Source organism: Colletotrichum higginsianum, chromosome 1 (assembly GCF_001672515.1).
Source record: "Colletotrichum higginsianum IMI 349063 chromosome 1, whole genome shotgun sequence".
NCBI lineage: Eukaryota > Fungi > Ascomycota > Sordariomycetes > Glomerellales > Glomerellaceae > Colletotrichum > Colletotrichum higginsianum.
In genome coordinates, this window is record NC_030954.1 from 560,425 (window position 1) to 585,965 (window position 25,541).

Genomic DNA, 25,541 nt, shown 5'->3' on the forward strand with positions numbered 1-25,541 from the left:
CATCTGTTTCTTGTGTTCTTTTTCCTTCCGAATCTTCATCAGAAATGCAAGAGCACGAGATTATTCGCGTTTGGCCGGTTCTGATGTTCTTCTGGATTTGTCTGGGGCGTTCGGGCGCTTCTTTTCTTCCAGAGTGGCGGCAGCCGTCTGTGCAACCTGCGGACGCAGTCATAGTTGCTGGTGATTAGTTGTATTATGTGGTAGAAGAGGAACCTCGAAGAATGTGAATTGTTTCTCTCTCTTTGCCACTGACATCATGTTTCCTTTCGCGGCTCCCTGGAAGACGCCGGATCGACAACGTCTGTTCCGTTGTTCAGGATATGGGATATGCATCCTTGAGAGTTGCCTCGACTCGCCGTGAAAAATAACCGCCCGATGGGCCGCCGGGGACGGGATGCTGCTAACCAGTTTGCGCCCCAACCGTCCGGACTCTTTCGAGACGGGTGACAGTCATCTTCCTCATCCTCTGAACCTTCGATCCCCAAAGTCACACTCGAGGAGGGTGGTGTTAATTCCATCACTCTGACCTGAGAAAAACCGCCCAAAGAGCCTAGATGGATGATGCTCCCCTCCCTTTTGTTCTCAACTGACCAACTCGCGCCACTTCCACCGCCGCCTGAGAAATCTCCGTCTTGGCTCTTGTAAGCAACACAAAAACCAGGTTCCCTGCTGATTCGACTCGAGTATCAACTCATTTGATCCCTGCTTCTGCTCGCTCGCGTTGCCACCTACTGGAGGCGACTACACAGAAGCAACCCCAGCTCATCTATCCTTCCCTGACGTTCCATACATACCACTTTGACCTCTTCTCCATCTTCTGCTGGACTTCCATCTCTTCTCAAGTCTAGCCGTTGGGCTCCTCCCCCCTTCTTTTATTAGATCTTTGCTTGATCCCGTGGCTGCCTCTCAACTAAAGGCATCCATCCATTCCCCTGCTATCCGCGTCTTGGCGCTGCAGCACATTGTTCTTGGCCGTGACGTCTGGGGGGTGCCTCGAACGCATCCATCACGACTCTTTTTTTCTCTCTGTCTCCCATCACACAGCTGCCGCTGGCTACGCCTCATATCCTCCTCGATGACCACCCCCTTCACTCCCCCTTCCACCCTTGGCCCTGATAGCCTTCAGACAAACATATCTCTCTTTCGTCCAAGAGCTTAATCTGCGTTTGTTCCATCTTGGAAAACCACATCCTACTACCACACTACCTCTTTCGGTGACGCCTCGACATAAAGCACTTGGGTCGTCCTGTTCATCGACCGACGCTCCATTGGGGCTGCGAACTCTTTCCATTCTCAGTAGCGTCTTCTCTTTTTCCTCCCATCTTCTTTCTCTCTCTCTCTCTCTTTAATTCTCTCCATCTAATCAAATCGTCCTCTTTTTCGTCAACTGAATGGTCGGACGCCTTTGCAAGGCCCTTCCACTCTCACACTCTCCTTTGGGACAAGTCTTCTAATCGTACTTCTACGTTGCTCTCCTTCTCTTTTTTATCATATTCTATTACACTGGTGCGCGTGTTGTTGTTTTGTTGTTCGGTTCCACTCGAGCTAGTCTTCAGTTTCAACCACGTCCAAACAACGACAGCAACAACATCGCCGCCATAATGCAGTATCCCTTCGTTCTCGTTCTCGTCTTTTCTTACCTGCAGGCTCTTGGCCTCGCCCTGCCGGCTGCGAGCTCGGCCCAAAACGGGAATAACCACCACCACCACCGGTTCCTCGCCCGCGGCGTCAGGCGTTTGGGCGCCAGATCGCCGCAGAACAACGATGCCACGCCGCAGGGCCAGACCGGCGCCAGCCAGGGCCAGAACAACACGGCCGGCGGCGGCCGCAACGGCGTCAGCGACGTCCAGGTCATGAACGCCGTCATGTCGTGGATGCAGGACACGGCCAAGGTCACAAAGTTCCTCAACACGGCCACCTCCTTCACCGGCGCCGAGTTCACCAAGCAGGCCACCATCGCGCTCAACGCCGAGATCGACGAGCTCAACCACAAGATGGTGCTCGACGCCGCCTTCCAGGGGACCGACACGGTCGCGCAGGCCAACGCCGTGCTCGACACCCAGGGCAAGTTCCAGCAGGTCGTCGACACGCTGCAGTCCATGGTCACCAACGGCCCGGACACGGCCCAGAAGGACGTCGACTCCATCAACAACAACCGCTGCGTCAACGTGCTGCCCAACATCGACATGTACTTCGCCGCCGCCGGCGCCCCGCAGGTCCAGGCCGTCCGTCCCACGGGGTGCTTGGAGGTCGAGGGGGCCAACGTCACCCCCGCCGTGCCCCCGCGGCCGCCTGCGAGCGGCGGCGGCGCGAGCAACGGCGGTGCCGCGGCGCCCCAAGTGACGCCGCGGCCAGCCGCCCCCAATGGTAACGGCCAGGGTAATGGGAATGGTAACGGCAATGGAAACGGGAATGGTAATGGTCAGGCTCAGAACGGGAATGGGCAGAACAACAACCAGAACCAGAACCAGAATGAAGGTAATGGCAACGACAACTCCAACGACAACTCCAATGGTAACGCCAACGGCAACAACAACAACAACAACAACCAGAGCCAGAATCAGAACCAGGGCAGCAATGGTCAGAACATTGGCAAGGGAGTCGGCGGCAACAACCAGAACCAAAATCAGGGCAACGGCCAGAACAACGGCCAAAATAACAACAACCAGTTGCAGCCTGCTAAGCTGGGCTCCCAGAACTCCAACTCTAATGCCAACCCCAACTCCAACTCCAACAATGGCAACGGAAACCGCAACAGCAACGGCAACAACCAGGGTCAAAGACAGCCTCAGCAGCAGTCACAGCAGTCACAGCAGTCTCAAAACCAAGGCCGTCCCCCCTTGCAGCCCGCCCAGCTGGGCTCCTCTCCCAGGCCTGCGAGCAACTAGGATCAGCAAAATGGTCGAGAGGAATCTCTCCCCGTCAAGACGTCCACGGCCGGCGCCACCAGGTCGAGCAGGGTTCAACAACCGTCCCCTTTCGCCGCTTACTCGGCCAGCGGAATCACGCGAATCCCGTCGCCCAAGAAGACCCTGGCGACTGATGGTGTGGTGGGCCCTACAGGGCTGGGCATGCCAAGCAGCGTTTGTCGTTCTTTCGCTGCTTCTTCCCGGCGAGTGAGTCGATCTTTGACTTTGGTCAGCCGTCACGGGTTGTCAGGTGTGGTAGGCATGAAGCAGGGAGGACTGATGCCACTGCCCTCCCTCGGCGCCAAGGGCATACTGGGTGTGTTATTGTGAAGGGACCTGGTAAAACGTTGGTCGAAAGAAAAGAAAGAATGTTCCCTGTAACCATATCGAATTCACCCTCTTCTCGCAAAGGCACCGATGTCCACCTGTAGTGTAAAAGAGCATTAAAGGCTCTTCACATTTCCTAATCAGGCCATGCATGAACTCTCTGCCCTGTGAAGTCTTCTGGGTTGGCGAGTGATAAACCCCCGTCTGCTTCATTCGGCAATTCCTAATTGATTTATGTTGCCCCGAAACGGGATAGCGACTGGAGTCATCCCTGGAAACCGTGTAAGAAGAAATCTTGAAACGAAACGTCAACATTTCCGCCTCCCCTGGCGCTCCAAGGGTCCTCCTACATGTTGCAACATCTCCCCCACCGACTTGAGCCGCTTTGATCGCTCGGCCGAATCCAGGTCACCACCCACCCACCCACAACCCGCCCCCGTCCGGTTTGCAGATCGTCTCCACGCCAGGTTCCGGAGGATACGATTGGCCTCCTCGTCTAGACCGGGGTTGCCTCCCTTGACTTTCGGGACGGAGGATATGGGAGCCATGTTCATTCCACGTTCGAGGACTGGGCAAGGATGGCGGGTTGGATTGGATTGCTGTACATCGTAGGGGGGCTCAGAGTTCTCGGAGAGCTGAGGTCTGATAATTGTCCGACCTGTGTGTGGCGCCCCGTAGCCCCTGGTTCGATCTTTTTGGTATCAACGTATCGCCTCAGTAGTTATGTTTTTGTTGGAGCCCCTTTGCCTACACTACGCTGCCCGTCATCTCGGTGGGCAAACACAAACACTCCTCGTTGTCCCGAGTAAACACCTTTGCCAGTCTCTCGTCCTTCCGTCCTTTGCTTCGGTCTCGCATTTTATCTAGACGTGGGGCCCCGTGCTGGATGGAGACGTCGACATCATCCTTGGCTTGTTTCCTTTCGGCAGAAAGGCAGCAACGCGATTGGGTGCTTCGCCCTCTGAGACAGGTCACACTCAAATGCATGAGATGGTTCTGACAATTGGACGTTGGAATCTCTGAAGTCCGGCGCCGGGCCGAGGAAGTCTCCTTCCAGTCCTCTCTCTCTATCCCACGTGCCTCCGTCCGTCTTTACAGGTCTTTACTTGCGCGGATATGCATCTTCCACAGGCTCGAGGCCCAGTCCATTTCCCTGCGTATGGTCCTGCATCCCCAATCGGGCCATGATGTTAGAGAGCATTTTGCGGGGTTGCGGACTGTCGGCTTCTCGGTAACCCAGGAAACCTCTGACGGCGATCATGTCCGCCTCCGTTTCGACGACCACTTACGGTCTAGGGAACGAAACTTAGGGGCCGCAGGACGTGAATAAGCTTATGCTTGTGCTATGGGGGGCTAGAGCGCATTCCTACGGGCGATCTTAGGACGCGGGAAGTATGGTCGCGGGTAGGCCAACCTTCCCCGCGGTGAGCAGTGACCAGTGCTTTTCTGTTTCCTGCGGCGTGAGTCGTGGCCCTGGGACTTAAGAGAATGTACAAGCTCAAACCGCAGAACCTGTTCATGGCAGCACATCGGGTATGTTGACTCCGTCTATATTGAACGCCGTCAGTTGGATAATAAACAGTAGTAAAAGCAGTGTCAGATTGACTGAGGGATGCGTGCTGCAAATGCCTGATCTGCCGCCTCAGTGATCACAGAGTTCCTTTCGTCAAAAGCTTTGATCAGGGACTGTCACAAAAATCACGTCTTTTGAAAGTTATGTTCAGAAATTGCGTCATAGTAAACAATTTTAAGTTAAGGTTGAGTTTATGTAAAATTATTCTCCTTAGATCTCGTCATTTATACGTCGTTGAAGCTTTCCTCAGTGAGTATACTGGACCCATTCGAGACAACCCAACATTTCCACATTCCTTAACAGCCAGTGAGTGACGAGCAGTTTCATTGTGCTTTGAGTCAAGTTTCGCAGGAATTGCCCAGTATTCCCGTCAAACTGATTGCGAAATGAAAATGCCGCTGGAGTAGCTGGTGCCTTTAGGCAACACCAACTTTAACGCCAATCAGCTAATGCCATTGTTGGAATTAATCATGCATTCTTATGCCTATTAGCTCATAGTTGACAACGTGGTCAGAAGACCCGGAAAGAGGCAGTTTTGATATTCACTGTCGTTGAGCCAGTCAATGGCGAAGAAAAAGAGCTCGAATTGGCAATGCCCTCAATAAATGTGATCCCACTTGTTTGAGCGAGTGTCTTGCACCGCTTCAACCTCTATATCAGCCCCAACTGTCAGCGTAATCGCATTGAAAGGAATCACCGGCTCAGTTACCCACGCGATCGATAACTTCGACTCGGAGCTCATGTACTATCAACAGTTCCCAATGCACATTTTAGCTCCCTCCTAATGCTATGAGATGTCCACCAGAGGGCGGCTGACCGCATAGTGTCGCCGAGTTTAACAAGAGATTCTGCCTCGGCTAGAACGAGACGATAATCAATCTCATCAAGCTTGTAATTCGACCAAACTTTACCGCTGTTACATCCACTTTCGGAACAGAGTTGTGCTTCCCTTGGTTCTTCTTCCGGTCCCGAAGCCCTTTGATATTCACGTTCCGTCAATAGTTTGCTGCCAGTGGTTGGAAAGTAAGACTTGGTCCGCCTAGTGATGCATTCATCGCAGAGAGTGCTTTGCCGCGGACGCCTGCGACAGGGAGAAATGCATGGACGGGCTGGAAACAGAACGCCTAGGAGAGATATCAGGCACAAACACAGCCTAGTAGTTGAGTTTAGCCTTCAACGAATAGCCAGCTGATCCATACTTGACCGGCTTTCGAGCAGAAAAGTCAAGGTATTGGGTCATTGACCGATAATCACGTACTCCTTTCCAAAGTATCAAATCAAAGGGTTACCAGCTCTTACACTAAAAATGCAGTACTGATTTCGACAAGGCATCATGCACCAAACAGTGAGATGGTCGCCAACTGACTTGATAAGCCGGGGGGTGGGTGCTTGAGTTGCAGTTTGTCAATCTTTGTTGAAGAATGGACCGTAACACTGCATGTTCCCATGTGTAAGTAGTACGATTCAAAACGATGCTGGTCACAAGACAGACTGGCATTCGAAACGTTGCGAAAGGACCAATTAACCAGCTTTAGCGTAAACTCAACACATTCCGAAAACCGGAGAAGGATATGGCGATCGTGACATAAGAACCATGACGACCCTTGCTTATCTCTACCCATCCGTTCGTAACCCGTAACCCCGCACTCCGGCCGCAGATCCAACCCAGCGCGGACGCCCCGCGAGTCTCGAAGAGCAAGTTGCCCGCTTGAACCACTTTTTTGTTTTGATAACGGCCTTTCAGCAATCTCGGCACTGATGAACCCGACACATTCCCCGCCGTTCCGCCGGCTAATATCGTGAACCGTGGTTGTTTTGGAGATTTGGAGAGATGTAACGTCGCTAATCAGAGGACACAAGGTGGTGAGAACTAGTTCCTCACCCCTGGGCATTCCCCTCATTGACTGAGGGATGGACGGCATTGGTTGAGTTCTGCGGGCGATTTCATGAAGGCAACGAAAGCTTCAGGCCACTGATAGCCATGGCGTGGTTGCTGGGGCACGACGGTCCACTCATCTGCATGCGAAGCAACAATCCAACGGCATGGGCCAGGGTCGAAGGAACCTGGGTTCTGTTCATATAAGTCCGTTCACTCGGAATCGTGACGAAGCTGGCTGCGCTGTTATCGGCAATAGACGAGGGCATCATCACATCAAAGATGCTGTTTGTCAGGTCGGTCAAGGCCATTGCGGCCTTGATTGCGTTGCCACTCTTTGCTCAAGGACAAGCCGTCCGGTTCAACAACCCCGAAGGAGTGGATATCTGGTGCGGCAAGGCCTACCGTTCTACGTAGGTCAACCCAGCCTCCTGAAGCAGACCCGGAATCGTTCGACTCATCGCGGGCTACAGAGACTCCTCCTTCGACCCAGGCGGTTGGTTCTCTGAGCCAGCCATCTCCGACGTTCCGCTCCTGCGACTGAAAGTGCGGCCGCGCCTGAGCATTTATCTCGAAACGGACGCCACAGCGAATCTTCTCATCGATGCCGTTGTTTCGAACCAGGTCGGCTCGCCACTTCCCGCCGGCTTCGGCCACAACAACTCCTCGGTTGCGGCATTGAAGCCACTGGCTATCGAGATTCTTCTCGGAGACAATGTGCTCGCAACGGAACACGTCTCTCTCGGGTCGCGGGACAACGAGGTGGCTCTTGCAGTGGGCTCCCTGACTCCCCGAATGGAGGCCTACAACATCACTGTCCGTACGACGATAGACTCGACACACGTCTACGAGGACTGGACCGAGTTCTCTTACCTTCCGTACCCCGAAGATTACGGCAGTGTGGCCCGCATAGACAACCTCCATGGCGGGCTTCTAGCGCAGAGAGGCAAAGACGCGCCGTGGGATCTCATCTTTGCGTACACTTACTACAGTACGATCATCATTCTCTCTCCCTCCGCTCTGTGTGTGTGTGTGCGTTCCTCGGACATCTCTCTGACGGATGACAGCGCAATGGACCCTCTACTGGAATGACAGCGTCGACACACTCAACGAGTTCGCGGCTATGGGGTACAACGTCATCCACATCGTGCCCACGGGGAGCCTCGGCGAGATCCCCTTCCCCTGGGACGAGTTCGAGCCGTATCTCCAGCGCGCCGACGAGCTCGGCCTCTACCTCCGCTACGACGTCCTCTGGACGTGGCCCAACCTCACAAACATGGTCGACCAGGTCACCCGCCTGCGCACGCACCCGTCCATCCTGCTGTGGTACCAGAGCGACGAGGCCGACGGCAAGGCGAACCCGGCCAACTCGACGGGCATCGCGTACGAGCAGATCCGGGCCCTCGACCCGTACCACCCCGTCTCCCTCGCCCTCAACTGCTGGGACTTCCACTACGCCGAGTACGCCGCGGGCGCCGACATCGTCATGAGCGACGTGTACCCCGTGGCCATCAACGCGACCTTCTCGACCGTCTACGGCACCGAGTGCAACGCGACGTACGGCTGCTGCGGGTGCGACGACTGCGAGGGCCGGTTCGAGGACATCCCCGCGCGTCTGGACGAGTTCCACCGCCGCGACGAGATCCTGGGGTGGCAGAAGACGCAGTGGTTCGCGCCGCAGGCCTTCGGCAACGAGACGTTCTGGGCGCGGTACCCGACGGCGGACGAGGAGGTCGTCATGACGGTCGTGGCGGTGAACCATGGGGCCAAGGGCATCGTGATGTGGAACTACCCGGCCACGGACGAGCTGGAGGGCCTGACGAGCCGGCTGGCCGGGGTGTTTACGGACGAGACGGCGGTCGGGCTCTTGCTGGGGGCCGGGAGGACGCAGGACCTGGCCGTCCAAGGGGCCAAGAGGGTCGATGCCGCCGTGTGGGCGGACGCGGGAAAGGGGCGGGCGCTGATCAGTGTCGTGAACCTCAACTACGAGGAGATCCGGGGCGAGATCCGAGTCGTTCTGCCGGAGGGCGTCGGGGTCGGCAAGGTCGTCGAGGTCCTCTGGGGAGATGTGGCCTGGGAGCTGGGTGACGGCGGCGGTTTGGTCGCAACAGACGGGTTGCTGGGGCTGCAGACGTCCATCATCATTGCCGAGCTGTCGTGATTCAAGGACTAGTAGTTATTCAAAGGATATCGATGGTGAAGATGGATGGAGACATGTTGCTGTTGTTGTTGTTGTTGTTGTTGTTGTTGTTTTTATCATCTCATAGCCACGGTAGTACGGCAAGGCCCATCCATTGTCAATGAGACGGCTGGCCGGCGGCCATCAACTTATGAACAGATTGTTCCGGTTTGCCTGCCCCCTTGAAATTGTCCCTCGGGGGAAATGGTTCGTTAGCTTTGGCTCCCGCGGAAGACGTCATCCACCCCCAGCTCTATACGCGTATAGATAGGTTCGCACTGACATTGACCGGACCTTGTTCCGCGTATATATCCCGAGTACGGATACTCGGAACCCACTCGCGGCTGGGCTTTTCGGATCCGTCGATGAGAACAGACCCGAGTACCCAAGCTGGCGCTGGTGCCATTGAGAAGGTTATGGACGCTCCCAGGCTTGGTAAAGCACTCACTCCATCGAGCAGGGCGTCGCCTCCTCGTGTGCGGCTGCGGCACTGCTCAGGATTACTCCCCACATCTTGCCCAATAATTCAAGCTACATGTTCTCCTGACAAGCCCGTTGCCTCTTTTGCTTCTACAACAATCGGCATTGGACTCTTAAACGACACACCAGGCTCTCTCGTTCCGTTTTGGTTCTCAAATCCGCAAGTCGATCAATCAGGGGCGGGCTGCTTCAACACCACCCACAATGCGGTCCACAGCACTCTTCCCTGGCCTCCTGTTCGGAAGGGGCATGTGCTATGTTTTCGATAGCGAAGACCAAATTCGGCTTGGTTCTAATGTAGTTACTGAGTTGTACAGCCCTCAGGAACCGGGACCCTCGTACCCAAAAGCCGATGTGCCTCCCCCTCCCCCTCCGGAACCCATCACCGTGACAGAGCTCCCGTTGCCTCCGGTCACGGCGGACGAGAATGTCGGTGGCTGTACCCTGGAGATCAACCCTCGCGGAACGGGATGCATCGGCGTATCGCCCACTCTCCAGAACGGAGACTTCCTACCCGACGACCTGCACGTCATCGCCTCAGTGAACTTCACCGGCGCCCCCGCCGCCCCAGACCCGGCCAGCATATACAGCGGGCCGCAACTGATCATCGTCAAGGCCGACGGCACCGTCTTCCCCAACGGAGACCCGTGGAAGTGCGTCACCTGCGGCGTCCCGGAAGAGAACCAGCTCGGGCGGAGCGACCAGCTCGACTACCCCCAGGCTTTCGGCGACGGCAGCCGCGTGTTGGCCGGCCCGCACATCATTGAGTGCTCCTCTAACCTTGCGAGCGAGACCTGCACGCCGGATCGAGTCCGCGTCTACCCGATTCGCTGGAACACGGCCGCGGACGGCTTGGGCCCGGGAGGACCCATCCGGGAACTACGGATCCATCCGGGCAACGAGCACCTCGGCTTCAGCTCCTTCACGTTCGATTCCGGCAAGGTCGGCCAGTTTTCGTACATCGGCAGGCTGGCCTTCAACCCGTCGCCCACCACCGGCGAGCCGCTTGTCCCTCGTTATGACCTGGAAAACGTCAGCATTCTGCTGGAGCCGAATGGCAAGGCCCCAATCGGTGTCGACGAAGCAGACGGCACTCAGCTCCGGATCAACTACGATGCCATCACTGTCGGTGAGCTACGCGGCTTCAGTGGATCGGGGAAAGAAGTCACGTACATCGGGTACCCGGCCGAGTCATCCAACATGGACGTCTTCGCCATCCATCTCAACACCGGGAACATACGCCGGCTGACAGCCCACCCGGAGTACGTCGACCCCGTCGACATCTCTCCCGACGACCAGTGGACGGTCGCCATGGACACCCGCGGCACAGGCAGACAGATGTTCATGGCCGGCCTGCGGGGCGTACCGCCCCTGACGGACCTGCTGACCGCCAGCGCCGTCTCGTCGGCGAGGAACAACGGCAAGCGTCGCTTCTTCCAACCGTGGCTGATCGACGCCCACGGCGACCGCGGCTCCTACATCGGACAGAAGATCAACGCGGAGGGCAGCGGCGTCCCCGGCAGCGGCGCCGTCAACGACCCCGAGTGGAACGGCCGCGCCGACCCCAAGTGGTCCAACGACGGGACGCGCATCGTGTATTACCAGGCGCTGACGACGTCCCCGGACTGCGGCGGGGAGAACCCTTTGCCCTGTTATCCGTCCACGGCACCGGGCGGCCGCACCGAGCGAATGATGCTGGCCCACCTGACGAGCCGGAAGCCCGTGTCGCGGGCCCGTGTCGAGCCTCTCGAGGACACCATCCCCTGGGCGACCCCGTACGTCCCTGGAAGCCACGTCCCAGGGAGGCCGTTTTCTACGTTTGGTGACTTCACGCTCAGGGGCAAGGTCGGCGGCTGGGCGAACGTCACCATCACCCCGGGCGTCGAGGACGGGCGCCCGAGGACCGTCGCCGTCAGGTACCACGACTTCTCCGACGACGGGGTCAACGTGCTCGCGGGAACGGAGATGGTGATGGTGACGAACCCGACGCCGACGCTGGAGAGCGTCGACTGGTTCTCCGACCTCGTTCAGACGGGGCCGAACAACGGCACCAAGAGGACGAGCGCGGACGGCTTCCATCTGGATATCGACATCATGAGGAACATCTTCCGGGCCAGCGGGACGCTGGTCACGACCGTCAACGGCGAGAAATGGGTGCAGCCGGCGAATTGCACGTAGACCGGGCGCAGGGGGAGCACAAGGGGTTACTATGTTGGGTCCCAGAATGGGTGTCGATGGTGTGTTGGTTCCGGGCTTCGAGGAAGAAACATATTTTGACCAGTCAACATTTAATGAATCATCTATCAAAAAAAAAAAAAAAACCAATCAATCAAAGGCATTAAGTCAGACTACCCACTTTTCGGCACCCCCCCCATTTCGGCACCCCAAAAATGAAGCTATTCCCATCATACTCGTCGACTTCAATTAATCATTGACTTCTTCTAGATGCAACAACAATACAGCTTTCAGCTTCACTAGGGTATTCAGAGTCGCTGGATTCGGCTGCATCATCCTCTTTTTCCCCAGCCTTAAGTTGCGCCTGCTGGATGTCTTTGATGTTGGCGAACTTAGTGTTAGGATCCAGCTGGACTGCCCTTCTTTTCCTTACTGCAGTATTGGTGACTTGGGCCTGCAGAAGCTCCAGTTTCTGCTGGGTATTTGCCAGCTCATATGCCTGCTCGCTGAAGCCTTTTTTTACCTTCCTGAATAGAAGGCGTTGAGTAAAGGCATCATTCTCCAGCTCTGTGAATAGCTTCAACTGCCCAGCTAGATCCTTCATCTTCCTTGGCGTCGACCATGCCACTGCAGATGACGCAGATACCCATCCTTCAGCTTCCTTGCCTCCAGACTGCCCTTTGCTGACCTGATCAGATGATCCTGATGCTGCTGGTGTTGATGGGAGCAGTAGGGAGCTCATCAGAGGCTTCGCCATAGAGACAGGCCATAACCCTGTCCATTTCCAACCACTTCTAATGTTCTGCATCGTCATACCTGCAGTACGAGCCTTCTGATAACAGCCTATAAAGTTCCTCTTGCCTACAACAGTTGAATCATTCCACTGACCAAGGTATCCAAGCTCCTTCCTATAGGCTGCCTTGACAGGGCTGAAGACTGACTGATCAAGTGGCTGGAGGACATGGGAGGTATGTGGCGGTAAGAACAATAGATGGATGTTGTTTATATAGCATAACCACATAAAGTCAGTCGTTGTATGACTCCCATGTCCATCCATGATCAGCAGCCTGACCTCCTTGCCCTGAGGAAGAGTCTGAGGGATGAAGACCTTCTGCAGCCATTCAACTGCAGTGGCATCTGAAGTCCATCCATTCTCCGTTGCAGTGAATTGCCATCCTTCATAAGGGCCAAGGTCTAGAGGAAACCACTGCTGCTGGACTGCCTTGCCCTTATAGATAACGAGGGGATTCAGAACATGGCCCAGGGCAGAGATGCATTCGATGATGGATACCCATGCCCTTGATCCAGGCTGTTTCTTACGTACAGACTTCGTCTCAGACATGCCCAGCACCAGCCCATTAGATCCCTGGCCCTCAAGGATACCAGTCTCATCCATGTTGTATCTATTAGCTGGTTTGATGCTGGTGATCTCTGGTATGGCGAGTAGTTTGAACCAGTCCCTGATGACCTCAGTAGATGCCCCATTAACACGCCTAGAATCGATAGGGCGACTTCTCTGGACCTTGACTGATGGATTCCTCTTCAAGAAGGCTTGGATCCAGCCTTTTCCTATAGGCTCTGTATCCCCCATGGCATGGAGGATCCTTTCTGCGAATAGCCTCACTTGCAGATGGGTTGGGGCAACACCAAGGGCATGCTGAATGCGAACCCATTCAGCCAGTTTAGCCTCCTGACTAACAGAAAGTCTCTGCAGGTCAGAAAAGGCAATTGACCTTGGTTGAGTGCCCTTAATCCGATACTGAAGTGTTGATCTTGGGATGCCATACACCTGACCAGCCCTCTTAATGGGCATGCCGTTGGTTATTGCGTCAAGGGCCTGATTGACTTCATCTTCGGTATACTGGCCCATAAGGTTGAAAAGAAGCTCTGAGGAAAAAATGAGGTTATTCGCATAAGTATAGAAAATGTTGTTGATGTTGAAAGTTGAGGGGTATGTTCTGGTGATGAGGCATTTGAGGCATTTTTGGGGTGCCGAAATGGGGGGGGTGCCGAAAAGTGGGTAGTCTGACTTATTGTGCCACTCTGTCGCTCCTCAGGTGTAGCCAGATCAACCTTCCTCCTTCTACATATATCTGCTAGGCATCTATATATAGGGAGAAAACCTGCTCACTATTCGACGAATCAATGGCGGCTGTTGTTAGGCGGTCATGTCGCTCGCATGCAGTGCCCTCATCCATGGGTCATGTAGATGACCCAAAAGGTATCGGAGCAGCCACCGCTTATTTAGACCCTAGTTCTCCTTTGCAAATAATGTGACCTTCTGTCTTCATGACAAGACAAGCTCTATGCTCGCAATAACATGTATGATACACTCTCTCTGAGCACTTGCTTCGATACTCTCCAAGACACCAACGGCGACAATCAAGCACGCGCTTGGATCCGAAAAGCCCTCGATGCCAAGATCGACCTGGCAAGATTTGTTGCCGACCGTCGAGGAAAGGGTCGAGCCACCGAGGTCGTCGGCTACCTCAAGGGCGCCTTCAACCTGGGCTTCCGAATCAGGTTTGAGGATGACGGGCCCGACACCGTCATCCGTTTCCCGAAGCCAGGCCACATCTCGACGGCTTTCTTGGAAGAGAAGCTTGTCAACGAAGTACGCGCCATCGAGTTCATACGCCACAACACAACAATCCCGGTTCCCTTTGTGCACGCCTGGGGCTTGACCCACGAGAGTCCGCGGCAGCTCGGCCCCTTTATCATCATGGACTTTGTCGAGGGCACCTTGGCCTCGAGAATTCTCCAGAAGCCCACCGACGACGACCAGCAGGAACTGATCTTGAACCCGGACCTGGACAGTTCCCTGCTGGACAGTTTCTACCGGCAAGTCGCCGGATATCTGCTTCAGCTGTCTCGACTCGAGTTCAAGCGTATTGGCGCTATTTCAAAAGAGCCTGGAGAGCCTGGGGGCGGGAAAGATGTGTGGTCCTCTTCCAAGAGACCTCTGACGTACAACATGAACGAATTGGCCACGTCCGCAGGCTACCCAGCGGACGGCTTTCCGACCACAAGCTTCGGCCGCGCCAGCGACTTCTTCAAGAGCGTGGCTCGCGAGCACCTGGTCCACCTGCGTACCCAGCGGAATCTCGCCTTCACCCCCGAGATTGCGCGCGCCCGCTACATTGCCCGCCACCGCTACCTCCAGCTCGTCGACACCTACTGCAGCGCCGAAGACGACGCAGGCCCCTTCGCCCCGTTCTGCGACGACTTCCGGCCGGCCAACATGCTCGTTGACCCCGACACCATGCAAATCACGGCCGTGCTCGACTGGGAGTTCACCAACGCCATGCCCGCCCAGTTCTCGCACGACCCGCCCTGGTGGCTGCTGCTAGCCGACCCGGGCAGCTGGGTTGACCGCGACGCCGTGCAGGAGTTCCGCGACCTCTACGAACCCCGGATGGAACAGTTCCTCCGGATGCTCGAGACGGTCGAGGCCGAGGAAGGCCGGGATGCCTGTGGAGACGGAGACGGAGACGACCGGCCGCCGCTCTCGGCCCGGATGCGCGCCTCGTGGGCGACGGGCCGGTTCTGGTTCGATTTCGCATCCCGGAAAAGCTACGACGTCGACACCATCTATTGGAAGGTGCTGCACGAAGGCGGCGACGCGGCCGCGCTGCTCGAGCCCGAGGTGCGCGCCGGGATGGACGCCGCCGTGGAGGAGAAGATGGCACAGCTGAAGGAATACAGGGAGGAATGCGCAATGCGTTTCCCCGATGAGAAGGCTGATGACAACGAGTAGGTGGTTAACGACCAAGTGTCTCCGGCTCGGCCTAATAGAAACAAAGGCTGGGCCTTTCTCTCTGTGAGTTAATGCATTCTCGCATTTGCCCAAACGGCTAGCAGCTTCATGGCATTCTCGCCTAGAAATGTTGAGTTCTGTTTGTTTACTCCAGATCTAATTCAGATTGGTAAAATAGTTAAAAGAATTGAAATCAAAAAAGAGAAAGACAGAGGTAGAGGGGATGTATGAAAGATTTACAAGTGGTGCCAGATTCGATTGTGTGACGGAATGGACGTTTATTGATCATATGTAACTATCCCCCCTTTTTAGCTGACGAGGGCCTTACTACACTTGAAGCCCTTACAAAAGGCAAGGCTAGGAGGAAGTAAGAGCAGCCAGATGGGTTTCGCTGGCCGCTCGAGACCAAACCCTCGTAGAGATATTAGCATTCTTCGTTGAGAGAGAGACACAAGGGGCTCTCGTTCATGGGGATGAGAAGGGCAAAGGACTCCGGGTCGGGAGCTCTTGTGGCCAAAGGCACTAATAACAGTAACTCCCATATCCGGAAACGATATCATTAGGAAATGCCTATACCTGGGAGGCTATTCTATATAGTTATACATGCTAGGAAATAGCATTGCCGGGGGTCATGCAGATGCAGGCCTCGACTATCATGATCCAGGAGCATCCGTCTTATCTTATCTTATCTTATCTACTAGAGTTCTGACATGGTTGCTGAGGTAAGTATGCTGACTCATCTGGATGTAGTTCTTCACGTGATGCTCTTTTCCCGTGGCTGTCCCCCCCTCGATGTCTTGAGGAAAGAACAATGATTGATGGTCTCTGGCAGGAACTGTTCAGGGAAGAGGGGGAAGGGAGTTCGAGTTCGAGTTCGCACTCAAGGGGGGGAAAAAGACGTCTCGTTCCGCGCTGGAAATCGACATCGCTACTTTCTCCTTTTTCCGCAACCGACCAACCAACCGGCCATCGCGCGCATACGGAACGAGCTGCGTCGGAATAAACATACTGCTAATAATTACCATGAGCTTAATATCAATTGGACGATAAAATCCCCCACCTTCTTCACCATTGCCTTCGCCGTCACAGTCCTCGTCACCGTCACCGTCACCGTCACCGTCCCTTGAGTGCGACTGCGAGTGCGAGTGCGAGCGCGCCCAGAGGAAACCCCGACGAACATTTTCCTTGCCGTCTCGATTCCTCGCTGCCCATATTCTCATCGATCGACCCCGTGCGACCATGGCCAAGAAGAAGAACAAACAGACGACGCTCGACGAGTTCAGCGACGGCGTGCTCAGCGGGAGCGCATCGCAAACCTCGTCCAGCAGCTCGTCCAAGGCCCCGGCGTCCAAAAAGTCGACGAGCGCAATTGCCGATGCAGCTCCTGCCCTCATCATCTGTCGCAACAAGTCTGTTCTCCTTCTTGCTCCTCGGCCCCGCGTCGTCGGTGTCTTCGCGCCGAAACATTGCGCCCCCCCTCCTCCAGCGACAGAATTGATATCGTGGGGTCGTCGGCCGGGAGGCTCGTCACTAACAGAGACTGCGCAACAGGCATTGGCGCTTCATTTCCTCCTTCCACGGCCCCTGGTTGCAGATGCCCATCGAGATCCTCGAGACCATCGCCAACATCAACTACAATGCCCCGCGACCCCGTCCGATCGATCCCGCCGTCTTTTTCGACCTCCTCAAAATCCGTCGCTTGGTCGACGAAGCCACGAACCTGGCTGTCCGCGCAGCCAGCGATGTCGCCTCGCCCACGCTTACAAACGTACATGGCGGGCTCAACGGCCATGCGTCGTCGTTGGGCTTCGGCGTCGGTAACGGTCACGGCACGAAGCTGAGCAAGGAGCGCAAATTCCGTATGAGGGAGCAGGCGAGCCAGAAGCTCTCCCGCGCCTATCGTCTCGACGAGATCGCCTGCAGCGTCGCCACCATGCAGGGCGCTTCGCCGCTCGAGGACATCGGCGCTCTAGTTCTGCAGCGCAGCAAGGACGACCCGGATGCTAAATACGTCCACTTCTTCCACGAAAAAATACCCTCGCGACAGATGGCCGAGTGCACCAGCCTGCAGCCCCTGGACGAGGTCATCTCGGCACGCCCAACCGAGGGAGAAGCCTTGCGCACCAGGGCCACCGTCCGCATCTTCAAGGACGACTTCGAGGGGGCCGCACAGGACTTGAGCGCCGCCCTGCAAGTGCAGCGCTTCCACCAGCCGCTCCACAGGACGCCATCTTCCCAGGGGTTGCAGATGGTGAACGGATCACGCAGAACCCAGGACGTCATCTTGATGGAGGAGCAGCAGCCCAGCAGCTTGGAGACACAGCTGTTGTTCCAGCGCGCGGGTGTTTATCTGACGATTGCGTGCCAGCACGTCGTGTATGGCTTGCCAGAGACCCCTGTCAACGGAGAGGCGGCCCGCGCCCCCAATAGTGCGAATGGCTTGTTCGACCCAGAGAACGGACTTGGATCGAGCGAGAAGATGCCAGAACCCACGGCGGCGGACAAGGAGGCGGCTAGCAGCCGGCTGGAGCACCGCAAGCTCGTCAAGACGTATGCCAAGAGAGCGCTCCGTGATTACATGGCTTACTTGTCGAATTTCGACTACACCCCAGATCTGCCCTTGAAGGTATCCAAGGAGTTCACCGAGAAGGTCAACCTCGCCGCCAAAGGCATCCGTCACCCCCGCGTGCCCGACGCGGGGAGCACCCCTTCCTACAAGCCATACTCTTTGTCCGACCTGTTTGCTGCTGTCCCACCGGCCGATATTCCACCCTACCCGTCCCAGGAGGTCGTGCGTCCGTCAGGTCCAGTGCAGCCGGCCAACTATGAGGCCATCACATACCATCCCTTGCTGACAGAAGCACTTCACTCTTTGCTACTTTGCCACTGCTTAGTCCAGACATCTACCAAGGAGCTCCTCCGCCATGCGTACATGGTGGCTCGACTGGCTCGTCTCGCCGACGGATATCCCATCTTCCAAGCCAGCAGATCTCCGGCAAGGGCGGACTGGATCGAGGTTATACGGAGGGCGCAAAACTGGATCCAGATGATGGCGTCCTGGGAGCAGCTCTGTGCCCCTGCGCCACTCCCTGTTTTTGACGGGCCGCTCGGCGAGCAGCAGAACAGGACCCACCCGTCCCCCAAAGCAGCCGCCCTCGCCGCTGCCGCCATCACGAGGGACGCTAGCACGTTGCCCGGCGCGGGCGAGAGCGAGGAGCAGCGCAAGGAGAGAATCCGGCAGCAGGCCATCATGGACGCGTTGGACGATGATAGGGTCATTGACGAGGCCGGGTTCCGGGCGGCAGTGACGGCACGCCAGAAGCGCGCCGAGGAGGACCATGCCTACTTGATGAGCCTGAAGAACAACAACAACAACAACAACAACACGAACGGAAGGCCGGAGTCCGGGGCCGCCGGTCCAGTTTCACCAGCCCTGCGCCGATGGAGCGTGGACGATGGGAGGGAGTATCCCATCTTAACGGAGCGCGCCGCCGCCATCGCGAGATGGATATTGGAAGCCCCACCGGTGAGCCTCGGAACCGCCAAACGTAAGAAGAGGACCGGTACGAAGAAGCACAAAGACGCCACGGGGACCGAGACTGTGGCGGCCAGCCTGGCGAACCTGTCGCTCGGCGACGCTGCGCGGGCAGTTGACACACCCGCTTGAAAGCTGAGATTCAACCCAGCCACAGCGAATTGCATGACACCCGCCCTCCCCCTCCCCCTCTCCAAAACGAAATGTATACAGGAACCCGTTCAAACGTTCGAGGTACGCCAGTCGTCGGTCGCAGAGGATCAGTGAAAGCGGCTTAGGATCGTGGGAAGTCGGTCACCTTTCTGCCACCCGTACTCGCCTACAGGATTTCGTGATGACGATAGCGGCAGAATTGCTCAGTCAGCAATTCTGAAGTATTGAAAATGGAAGAAATTTTACGCCATGCTACCTTCCCGAGTCTCGCCCTACGCCGCTTGTGCCCACGCAATCACTTGGACAGTTTCCGTAATGTAGTCATGCCCGTTTTATGTTACCGAGTCCGAGTACCGTATTCAGAACTCGTTTGAAGCAGTTGTTGGCATTTTTCGCGTGTCTGCTGGAAATCGAAACCATTCGAGTACGGCCAAGTATGGAAGTCAAAGGGAAATCACATCAAGATGATTTTCTCGAGACGAGATAGCCCATCGGCGCGCAAACAGGGGGGGGGCGGGAAGACAGCCTAAGGCCCAGAGACGATTCACAGTCTAGTCTGTCCATCGCAGCAGTCCATTCCGTCATCCGGATATTACCAACGGGCAAACAGGCACTTGACGCCGAGACGGAGAAGGGGTCCAGCTTTGAGAGATGAAGATGGCGCGGCCGACGATGGCGAGCCAGCCTCTCGGTACCAAAGCTAATGGAATCGCATAACGAATCTGTCGGCAGAATCGTCCATCTCCTATCAGCCCCGTTCTTTTGACCGCCGTATATATGCATGTATGGATGCATGCAGTATACATACATGCACACGTCGGCAGGGTGCAGAGTGCAGAGTGCAGAAGTGAGATAGTAGCGTGCGTAAGCGCCCTTGGACCGTCGAGGAAAGGAGACTGACAGCCTTGACTGCGACAGGGACCCGTGGCTTGTGTGCGTGTTTGCCTCTCGAGATGACTGGGAGACAGTCGTCCGTCCGTCCCCACAAGCCGGCGAAGACGGCGGCGGTGGTGTTCTCGACGACACTAGTTAGCGGCCAGCTAGTAGGGGTAGTATGGATGTGGATGTGCATCCATGGAAGAAAGAGAGATCCTTTCCGGTGTCTGTACATCTTGCTTTAGGCATTTTTGTGGCCTTGACCGGCTCCCCCCGTCTGGGGAATGTTCATTTCTTCCATCAATCACGTTCGGGGGCAAAGCGGGACCACCTTTGATCCCCTTCCGATGGATGGCTCACTGGTTTTCTTCTCTTTGAAGCGGTCTCCCTAGAGCTGAATGGATAGGATGGGGTTGCCAGCCTGGCGGCGGGGGGGGGGACTTGTATCTATGGTGGTTCGATTTCCATCATTTGCTCCGGATTGTGGCACCGGCGTCTGGGGTCCGGGGGAGATGAAGTGGAGAGGATGTTAAAATGGGGTCTCGACTCACAATGGCGGAGGCGAGGTGCCGGGATGCCGCGAGTTTGGGGGATTTTGGTGAGAGCATCACTCAAGGAGGTCGAAAATTATCCAACGCGCCTCGCCCCCGTGATCTAGACGTGGCAAAGAGGGTGGTGTGTGGTGGGTGGTGTCACCGCTTTTGGCCGCCACGTTTTTTTCTCCCTGTCCCCCCTCGGTATCCAGGCTTCTGGGATTCAACGGCGACACAATGCCGTCTGCCAAGGCACTTGGGGAACACACATGCCGCACTTCATGAGCCTCGAGTCAAACGGGACCAGAGGGATGGGGAGAAAGACAAGCAGAACACAGGTGTGCGATATCTCAAGTGCAAGCAGACAACACACTTGCTTGGTGTTTCTTGGCGGGCGTCGGGTGGCTTGCAGTGCCAACGCGGGATGCGCGGAATCGCCGTTCTTGGCTGGCTCTCTTGGACTGCTCATCCCATTTAATCGCCGAAGAAGGAGGGCTGCCGGGGCTTGTCGTGCGCCTTTGAGGGCGTCTTGGCCTGCGTGGAGATGAAGCTTGTCCATGAGCCCGTCTCGCGCGCGCGAGCAATATCGAACCTCGCCTTCTTTTGATTTTCATTTTGCCCCTTTTTCTCTCACGGGAGGCGAGATCAGCAAAAACAGCGGGAGAGCTGGTGGTTTTCTAAAAAACCCTTGACAAATGGATCCTCCGGACAGTATGACCGGGCTGGCTGGCTGGCTGGCTGGCTGGCTGACTCTCGTCTCCAACGGATCTCCCACGCCCACAGTCGAGGGGCCTTTTGCATCGGACGGGCTGCATGATTAATGGGCCTGTCCTCCCCTCCCTCCCCCCCCCCGAAATAAACATGGATGGGGAGAGAGTCTGCTGGGATGCGGTAACCAACTCGCCCGTGTCAGACTTCACATGCGAAGCCCTTTGGGATTTTTTCTTCTTCTTTTTTGTCGAGGATTATGCCTTCGAGTCCATTCAACCAGACGGCGTCGTCCACCCATGTGTTCGTTCGTTCTTTTGAACAGCAGCCTACTGCGTCAACCAAAAATACGTCTCTCAGGATGAAACAACCAGAGACGCAAATGGCGTACGGTCACCACGACTCGGGAGCGTTGGAGCCCACGGCAAGGCGTGGCCGGAGCCGGGACTCGGCATCTGGCTTCGGGAGGGGGGGGGGGGGGGGGGGGGGGAGGCATCATGTGCAGCGCCAAGGGCCATCACTGACGCCTGTCTACTACCACACCCAACCACCACTTCGGCCTGTCTTCACACTCTCCAGTCCTCACAAGCGCACGCGTCAAGGCTGTGCGATAAGGAAGACCACATGAAGCTGCTGCTCCTGCTGCTGCTAGCATCTCCGCTGGCGACCCTGCACCCGCACAAACAGGACGGAAGGGAGGAGACGTTGTTCAATGTGAGGAAAAACAAGCGTTTGCCCAGACCAGCCACCACGCGGCGTTGAAAGTGACTGGCTCGCGCCGCTCGCCAAAGGTTCGCCATTATCCACTTTGTCAGGGTTGTCCATGACCGGGAACGCCCCAGGCGGAATTATCATTGGTGGAACGTCAGAGATGGGGTTTCTCCGCCAGTTCAAACACCCTCCCCTCCCCCCCTCCGAGGGTACGATGTAAAGGGTGAGTGACAACCTTGACAAGGATGGCAGTTTTGGGGGGGGGGGTTTCCCAGGAGGGGGGAGATAGTTGACTAGGGTTCTGGGGAAGAGACGCCCACGCACCCGCGCCGCGCCAAGAGATTTCGTCCTTTCGCCGCATTCCTTGGGTTCGTCTTGTCCCGCCGCTCGGCTCGTGTTGCCCGGTGGTGGATGGACGACGAGCCTTGAACCGGGGGGCGTGAAGATATAGCCGTTTGACGACATTCGCAGCGCTGAGGGCTTCAGTGTAGGAACTTCACAGGGTCCAAGGAGTCCCTCATCACTCTCATTCTCACTGTCACTATCTGGCCTTGACTCTCTGGCTCTCACTCACACTCACGCTCACGGTCACGCTCACCCCCCCCCTCGGCGCTTCTTCTGCCAAACCTGCCAAACTCCACGTCCGCTCCCCCGGAACCAGCACTAGCAGCCAGACCGGCCCTCGAGATAATTATGGGGAAGCGGCAAGTCCATGCCTCGTTTCCGTATCCCCCCTCCCTACCTCCCTACCTCCCCTGTTTATCTGTCCATCTATTCGTAGCTTTACCTGGAGTCGCGGGAAACGTAGAACCGGGGGAATGAGGGGAGACGGGGAAAATGGGGGATTGGGTTTTCCTTTGCGGGGATCCGGCTGCGAGCTTAGTTTGATGAGGTGTGTCCGCGCTGTGTGTGTGTCTCTCTCTCTCTCTCGCTTTTGGTGATAAAACCTTTAAAGACAAACCCTCCCATCTCCCATCTCTCGCTGTGTCCCTTCCTCTCTCTCCCTCCTCGACCGACTCACTCCCTTCAAACTTGGGTTCATTCACCTCTTTCTGCCAGAGTTGCCCTGACCCACGTCTCTCTCGCTCCCTCTCCAGACGACATAACGACTTCTTTTCCCTGATCCCCAGTGTTGTCTTTGACGACAGCAACCGTCGTCGAGATGGCTCCCACCGGGAAAAGAGTGTACAACTGGTGAGTCAACCTCTCTCTATATGTCTCTCCCCTGTGTCTCCCCCCCCCCCCCCCCCCCCCCCCCTCGCTTAACCCTCTAGAGGGTGTTTGCCGTGTAGACCAGACGCTGACAGTGTCGACGCAGGTACATCTCCTTGATGGCCGCCATGTGCATGGTTCTCTACGGCTACGACGCCTCCGTCTTCAACTCCCTCCAGGGCTCGCAGAACTGGCTCGCCTGGGTTGACGTCGACCTCAAGAGGGACACCCAGCTCATCGGCCTCGTCAACACCGCCTACACCATCGGTGCCATCGTCGCCGGTTTCTTTATTGGCGGCCCCATCGTAAGCCCACCCCCACCTGCTGCCCTTTCTCCTTTCCATTCCATTCCAGCGCGTGAGAGACGCCGCCTGCTCCCCCAGACACCGCCGACTAACAAGAGTTTCCTCGCCACAGGCCGATTACCTCGGACGCCGCTGGGGCATGGCCATCGGCTGCATGGTCACCATCGTCGCGACCCTCATGCAGACTTTCACCCCGCACCACAAGATCGGCGTCTTCATCGCCGGCCGTGTCATCATCGGTCTCGGCCAGGGCATGGCCCTGACCGCCGGCCCCGTCTACATCGGCGAGGTCGCCCCCTCGGAGATCCGCGGCCACATCATGGCCTGCTGGCAGATGTTCTACTCCGTGGGTAGCTTCATCGCTTACTGGATCAACTGTGCGTCTGCCCCCTCCTTCCTCTCGTCTCTGTCCCGATGCCGCCAACGATGGAAAAAGCAAGAGAGAAAGAAAAAAAAGACTGACAACTAGATTCTCCTACACAGACGCCTGCTCCAAGCGCCGCGCCCAGCTCGGCGAGTGGGACTGGCGCATGGTCGTCATCTTCCAGATGCTCGTCCCCATCATCATCATCATCGCCCTGCCCTTCCAGCCCGAGAGCCCGCGCTGGTATATCCAGAAGAACGACAACGTCGAGGCCGCCCGCGCCGCCCTCATGCGCATCCGCGACACCGAGCAGGAGGTCGAGGAGGAGCTCCTCCAGATCCGCGAGGCCATCGAGTACGAGAAGGAGGCCATCAGCAGCAGCTACAGCGCCCTCTTCAAGGACCCCTCCGTCCGCAAGCGCCTATACCTCGCCTTCGCCCTCAACGTCGGCCAGCAGCTCACCGGCCAGGGCACCCTCAACTCGTACTCGACCGCCATCTACAAGAAGGTCTGGCCCTCCAACGACACCATCAACCTCATCAACGCCCTCAACGCCACCATGGGCATCTTCTTCACCCTCAACGCTATGTGGACCGCCGACCGCTTCGGCCGCCGCTGGCTCTTCATGGTCGGCGCCGCCGGCATGGCTGTCTGCATGCTCATCGTCCCCATCGTCGGCATGAAGACCCCCACCGCCGCCGACGGCACCAAGAGCGAGCCCGTCGGCATTGCCATTGTGTTCCTGCTGTTCCTATGTAAGCCTTAACCACCCCCCGCATTTTCCATGTTATATAGACCCAGGGAGCTAACAAGATACCCCCCCCCCCCCCCCTAAAGTCATCTTCTTCTACAAACCCACCTGGGGCGCGACAACCTGGATGTGGACGGCCGAGATCTTCTCCGTCAACGTGCGCGCGCAGGCCGTCGGCATGTGCTCGCAGATGCAGAACGTCGCCAACACCATTTTCCAGCAGTTCTTCCCGACCTTCCTCGCCAACGAGGGCCTCAACTGCCTCTTCTTCTTCATGGCCATGAACCTGGTCCTCGGCGTCTTCGTCTACTTCTGCATCCCCGAGACCAAGCAGATCCCGCTCGAGCAGATGGACCGCCTCTTCGGCGGCGCCGACCACACCGAGAAGGGCGGCCAGATGCTCGGCGTCGCCGGCCACGACGGCGCCCACGACGCGCACGACCGGGCCCCGGGGAGCAAGGACGGGGCCGAGGTGCAGCAGTCTGAGCGGAGGCAGGTTGTTTAAGGAGGTTGGATCGAGACAAGAGGGAGAGATGGAGAGAGAGAGAGAGAGAGTAATGAGTAACGCGGATTGGTGTACTATTATCACAGCACATCGAGTCACCCAGTAGTGGTCGACCGTTGTCGCATTATACCCCAGAATGTGGAATTAATAGGTTGCCATGTGCCATTCCCAACTCTTGATCCGTGAACCCCAAGTGAACACCTGTCTACGTTTAGTAGTCGGCCTTCCGGTTCGCCACATCGGTCAACCGAAGCCCGGCCAACCTCGATCAATTCTGAGCAGTGGAGCAAGCTTGGAATGGTCACTGCTGTGCACATCGAGGTATACCTGCATACTCGTGATGCGCTTCCACAATGAAGCCCCAGCTCAGATGGCTCAGATGTCGGATATAGGGGTTTATTCCATGTTGGACATCACATAGCCCAAGAGGTGCGATGGGACAAGTGAACCTCGATCGGATAGGCTCTTGATACTTCATCAAGCTAGATGCCAGTAGAGTCCGCAGAAAGACGAACAAGCTATAGTCACCGTCTCAACCCCGGACATGACCAACTAGGATCTTTATGAAGTTCTACTTCGTGCATGCAAGTTTGTCACATCTTGTTGACAAGA

The 25,541-nt window shown here is 56.6% G+C and overlaps 6 protein-coding genes across 6 annotated transcripts; all 6 read left to right on the forward strand.

Moving 5' to 3' along the window:
• Window positions 1–1,601: 1,601 nt before the first annotated feature.
• Window positions 1,602–2,888, forward strand: CH63R_00179 (uncharacterized protein; the record flags this gene model as incomplete). Its single annotated transcript, XM_018295154.1, has 1 exon — window positions 1,602–2,888. One exon carries the CDS (start codon window positions 1,602–1,604, stop codon window positions 2,886–2,888), a length of 1,287 nt encoding a protein of 428 aa, XP_018163516.1.
• A 4,079-nt stretch (window positions 2,889–6,967) lies between these two features.
• Window positions 6,968–8,846, forward strand: CH63R_00180 (uncharacterized protein; the record flags this gene model as incomplete). The annotated part of the gene is made up of 3 exons (XM_018295155.1): window positions 6,968–7,098; window positions 7,126–7,676; window positions 7,753–8,846. The coding sequence occupies 3 exons, from the start codon at window positions 6,968–6,970 to the stop codon at window positions 8,844–8,846; spliced, it is 1,776 nt and encodes a 591-aa protein (XP_018163517.1).
• A 702-nt stretch (window positions 8,847–9,548) lies between these two features.
• On the forward strand, window positions 9,549–11,522 carry CH63R_00181 (Saponin hydrolase; the record flags this gene model as incomplete). The annotated part of the gene is made up of 1 exon (XM_018295156.1): window positions 9,549–11,522. One exon carries the CDS (start codon window positions 9,549–9,551, stop codon window positions 11,520–11,522), a length of 1,974 nt encoding a protein of 657 aa, XP_018163518.1.
• A 2,317-nt stretch (window positions 11,523–13,839) lies between these two features.
• CH63R_00182 (phosphotransferase enzyme family protein) lies at window positions 13,840–15,276 on the forward strand (the record flags this gene model as incomplete). Its single annotated transcript, XM_018295157.1, has 1 exon — window positions 13,840–15,276. The coding sequence occupies one exon, from the start codon at window positions 13,840–13,842 to the stop codon at window positions 15,274–15,276; it is 1,437 nt and encodes a 478-aa protein (XP_018163519.1).
• Window positions 15,277–16,515: 1,239 nt separating this feature from the next.
• CH63R_00183 (Histidine kinase group protein) lies at window positions 16,516–18,943 on the forward strand (the record flags this gene model as incomplete). Its single annotated transcript, XM_018295158.1, has 2 exons — window positions 16,516–16,685; window positions 16,828–18,943. The coding sequence occupies 2 exons, from the start codon at window positions 16,516–16,518 to the stop codon at window positions 18,941–18,943; spliced, it is 2,286 nt and encodes a 761-aa protein (XP_018163520.1).
• Window positions 18,944–22,954: 4,011 nt separating this feature from the next.
• On the forward strand, window positions 22,955–24,929 carry CH63R_00184 (Sugar transporter; the record flags this gene model as incomplete). Its single annotated transcript, XM_018295159.1, has 5 exons — window positions 22,955–22,986; window positions 23,111–23,309; window positions 23,422–23,686; window positions 23,793–24,428; window positions 24,511–24,929. 5 exons carry the CDS (start codon window positions 22,955–22,957, stop codon window positions 24,927–24,929), a joined length of 1,551 nt encoding a protein of 516 aa, XP_018163521.1.
• Between the last annotated feature and the right edge of the window lie 612 nt (window positions 24,930–25,541).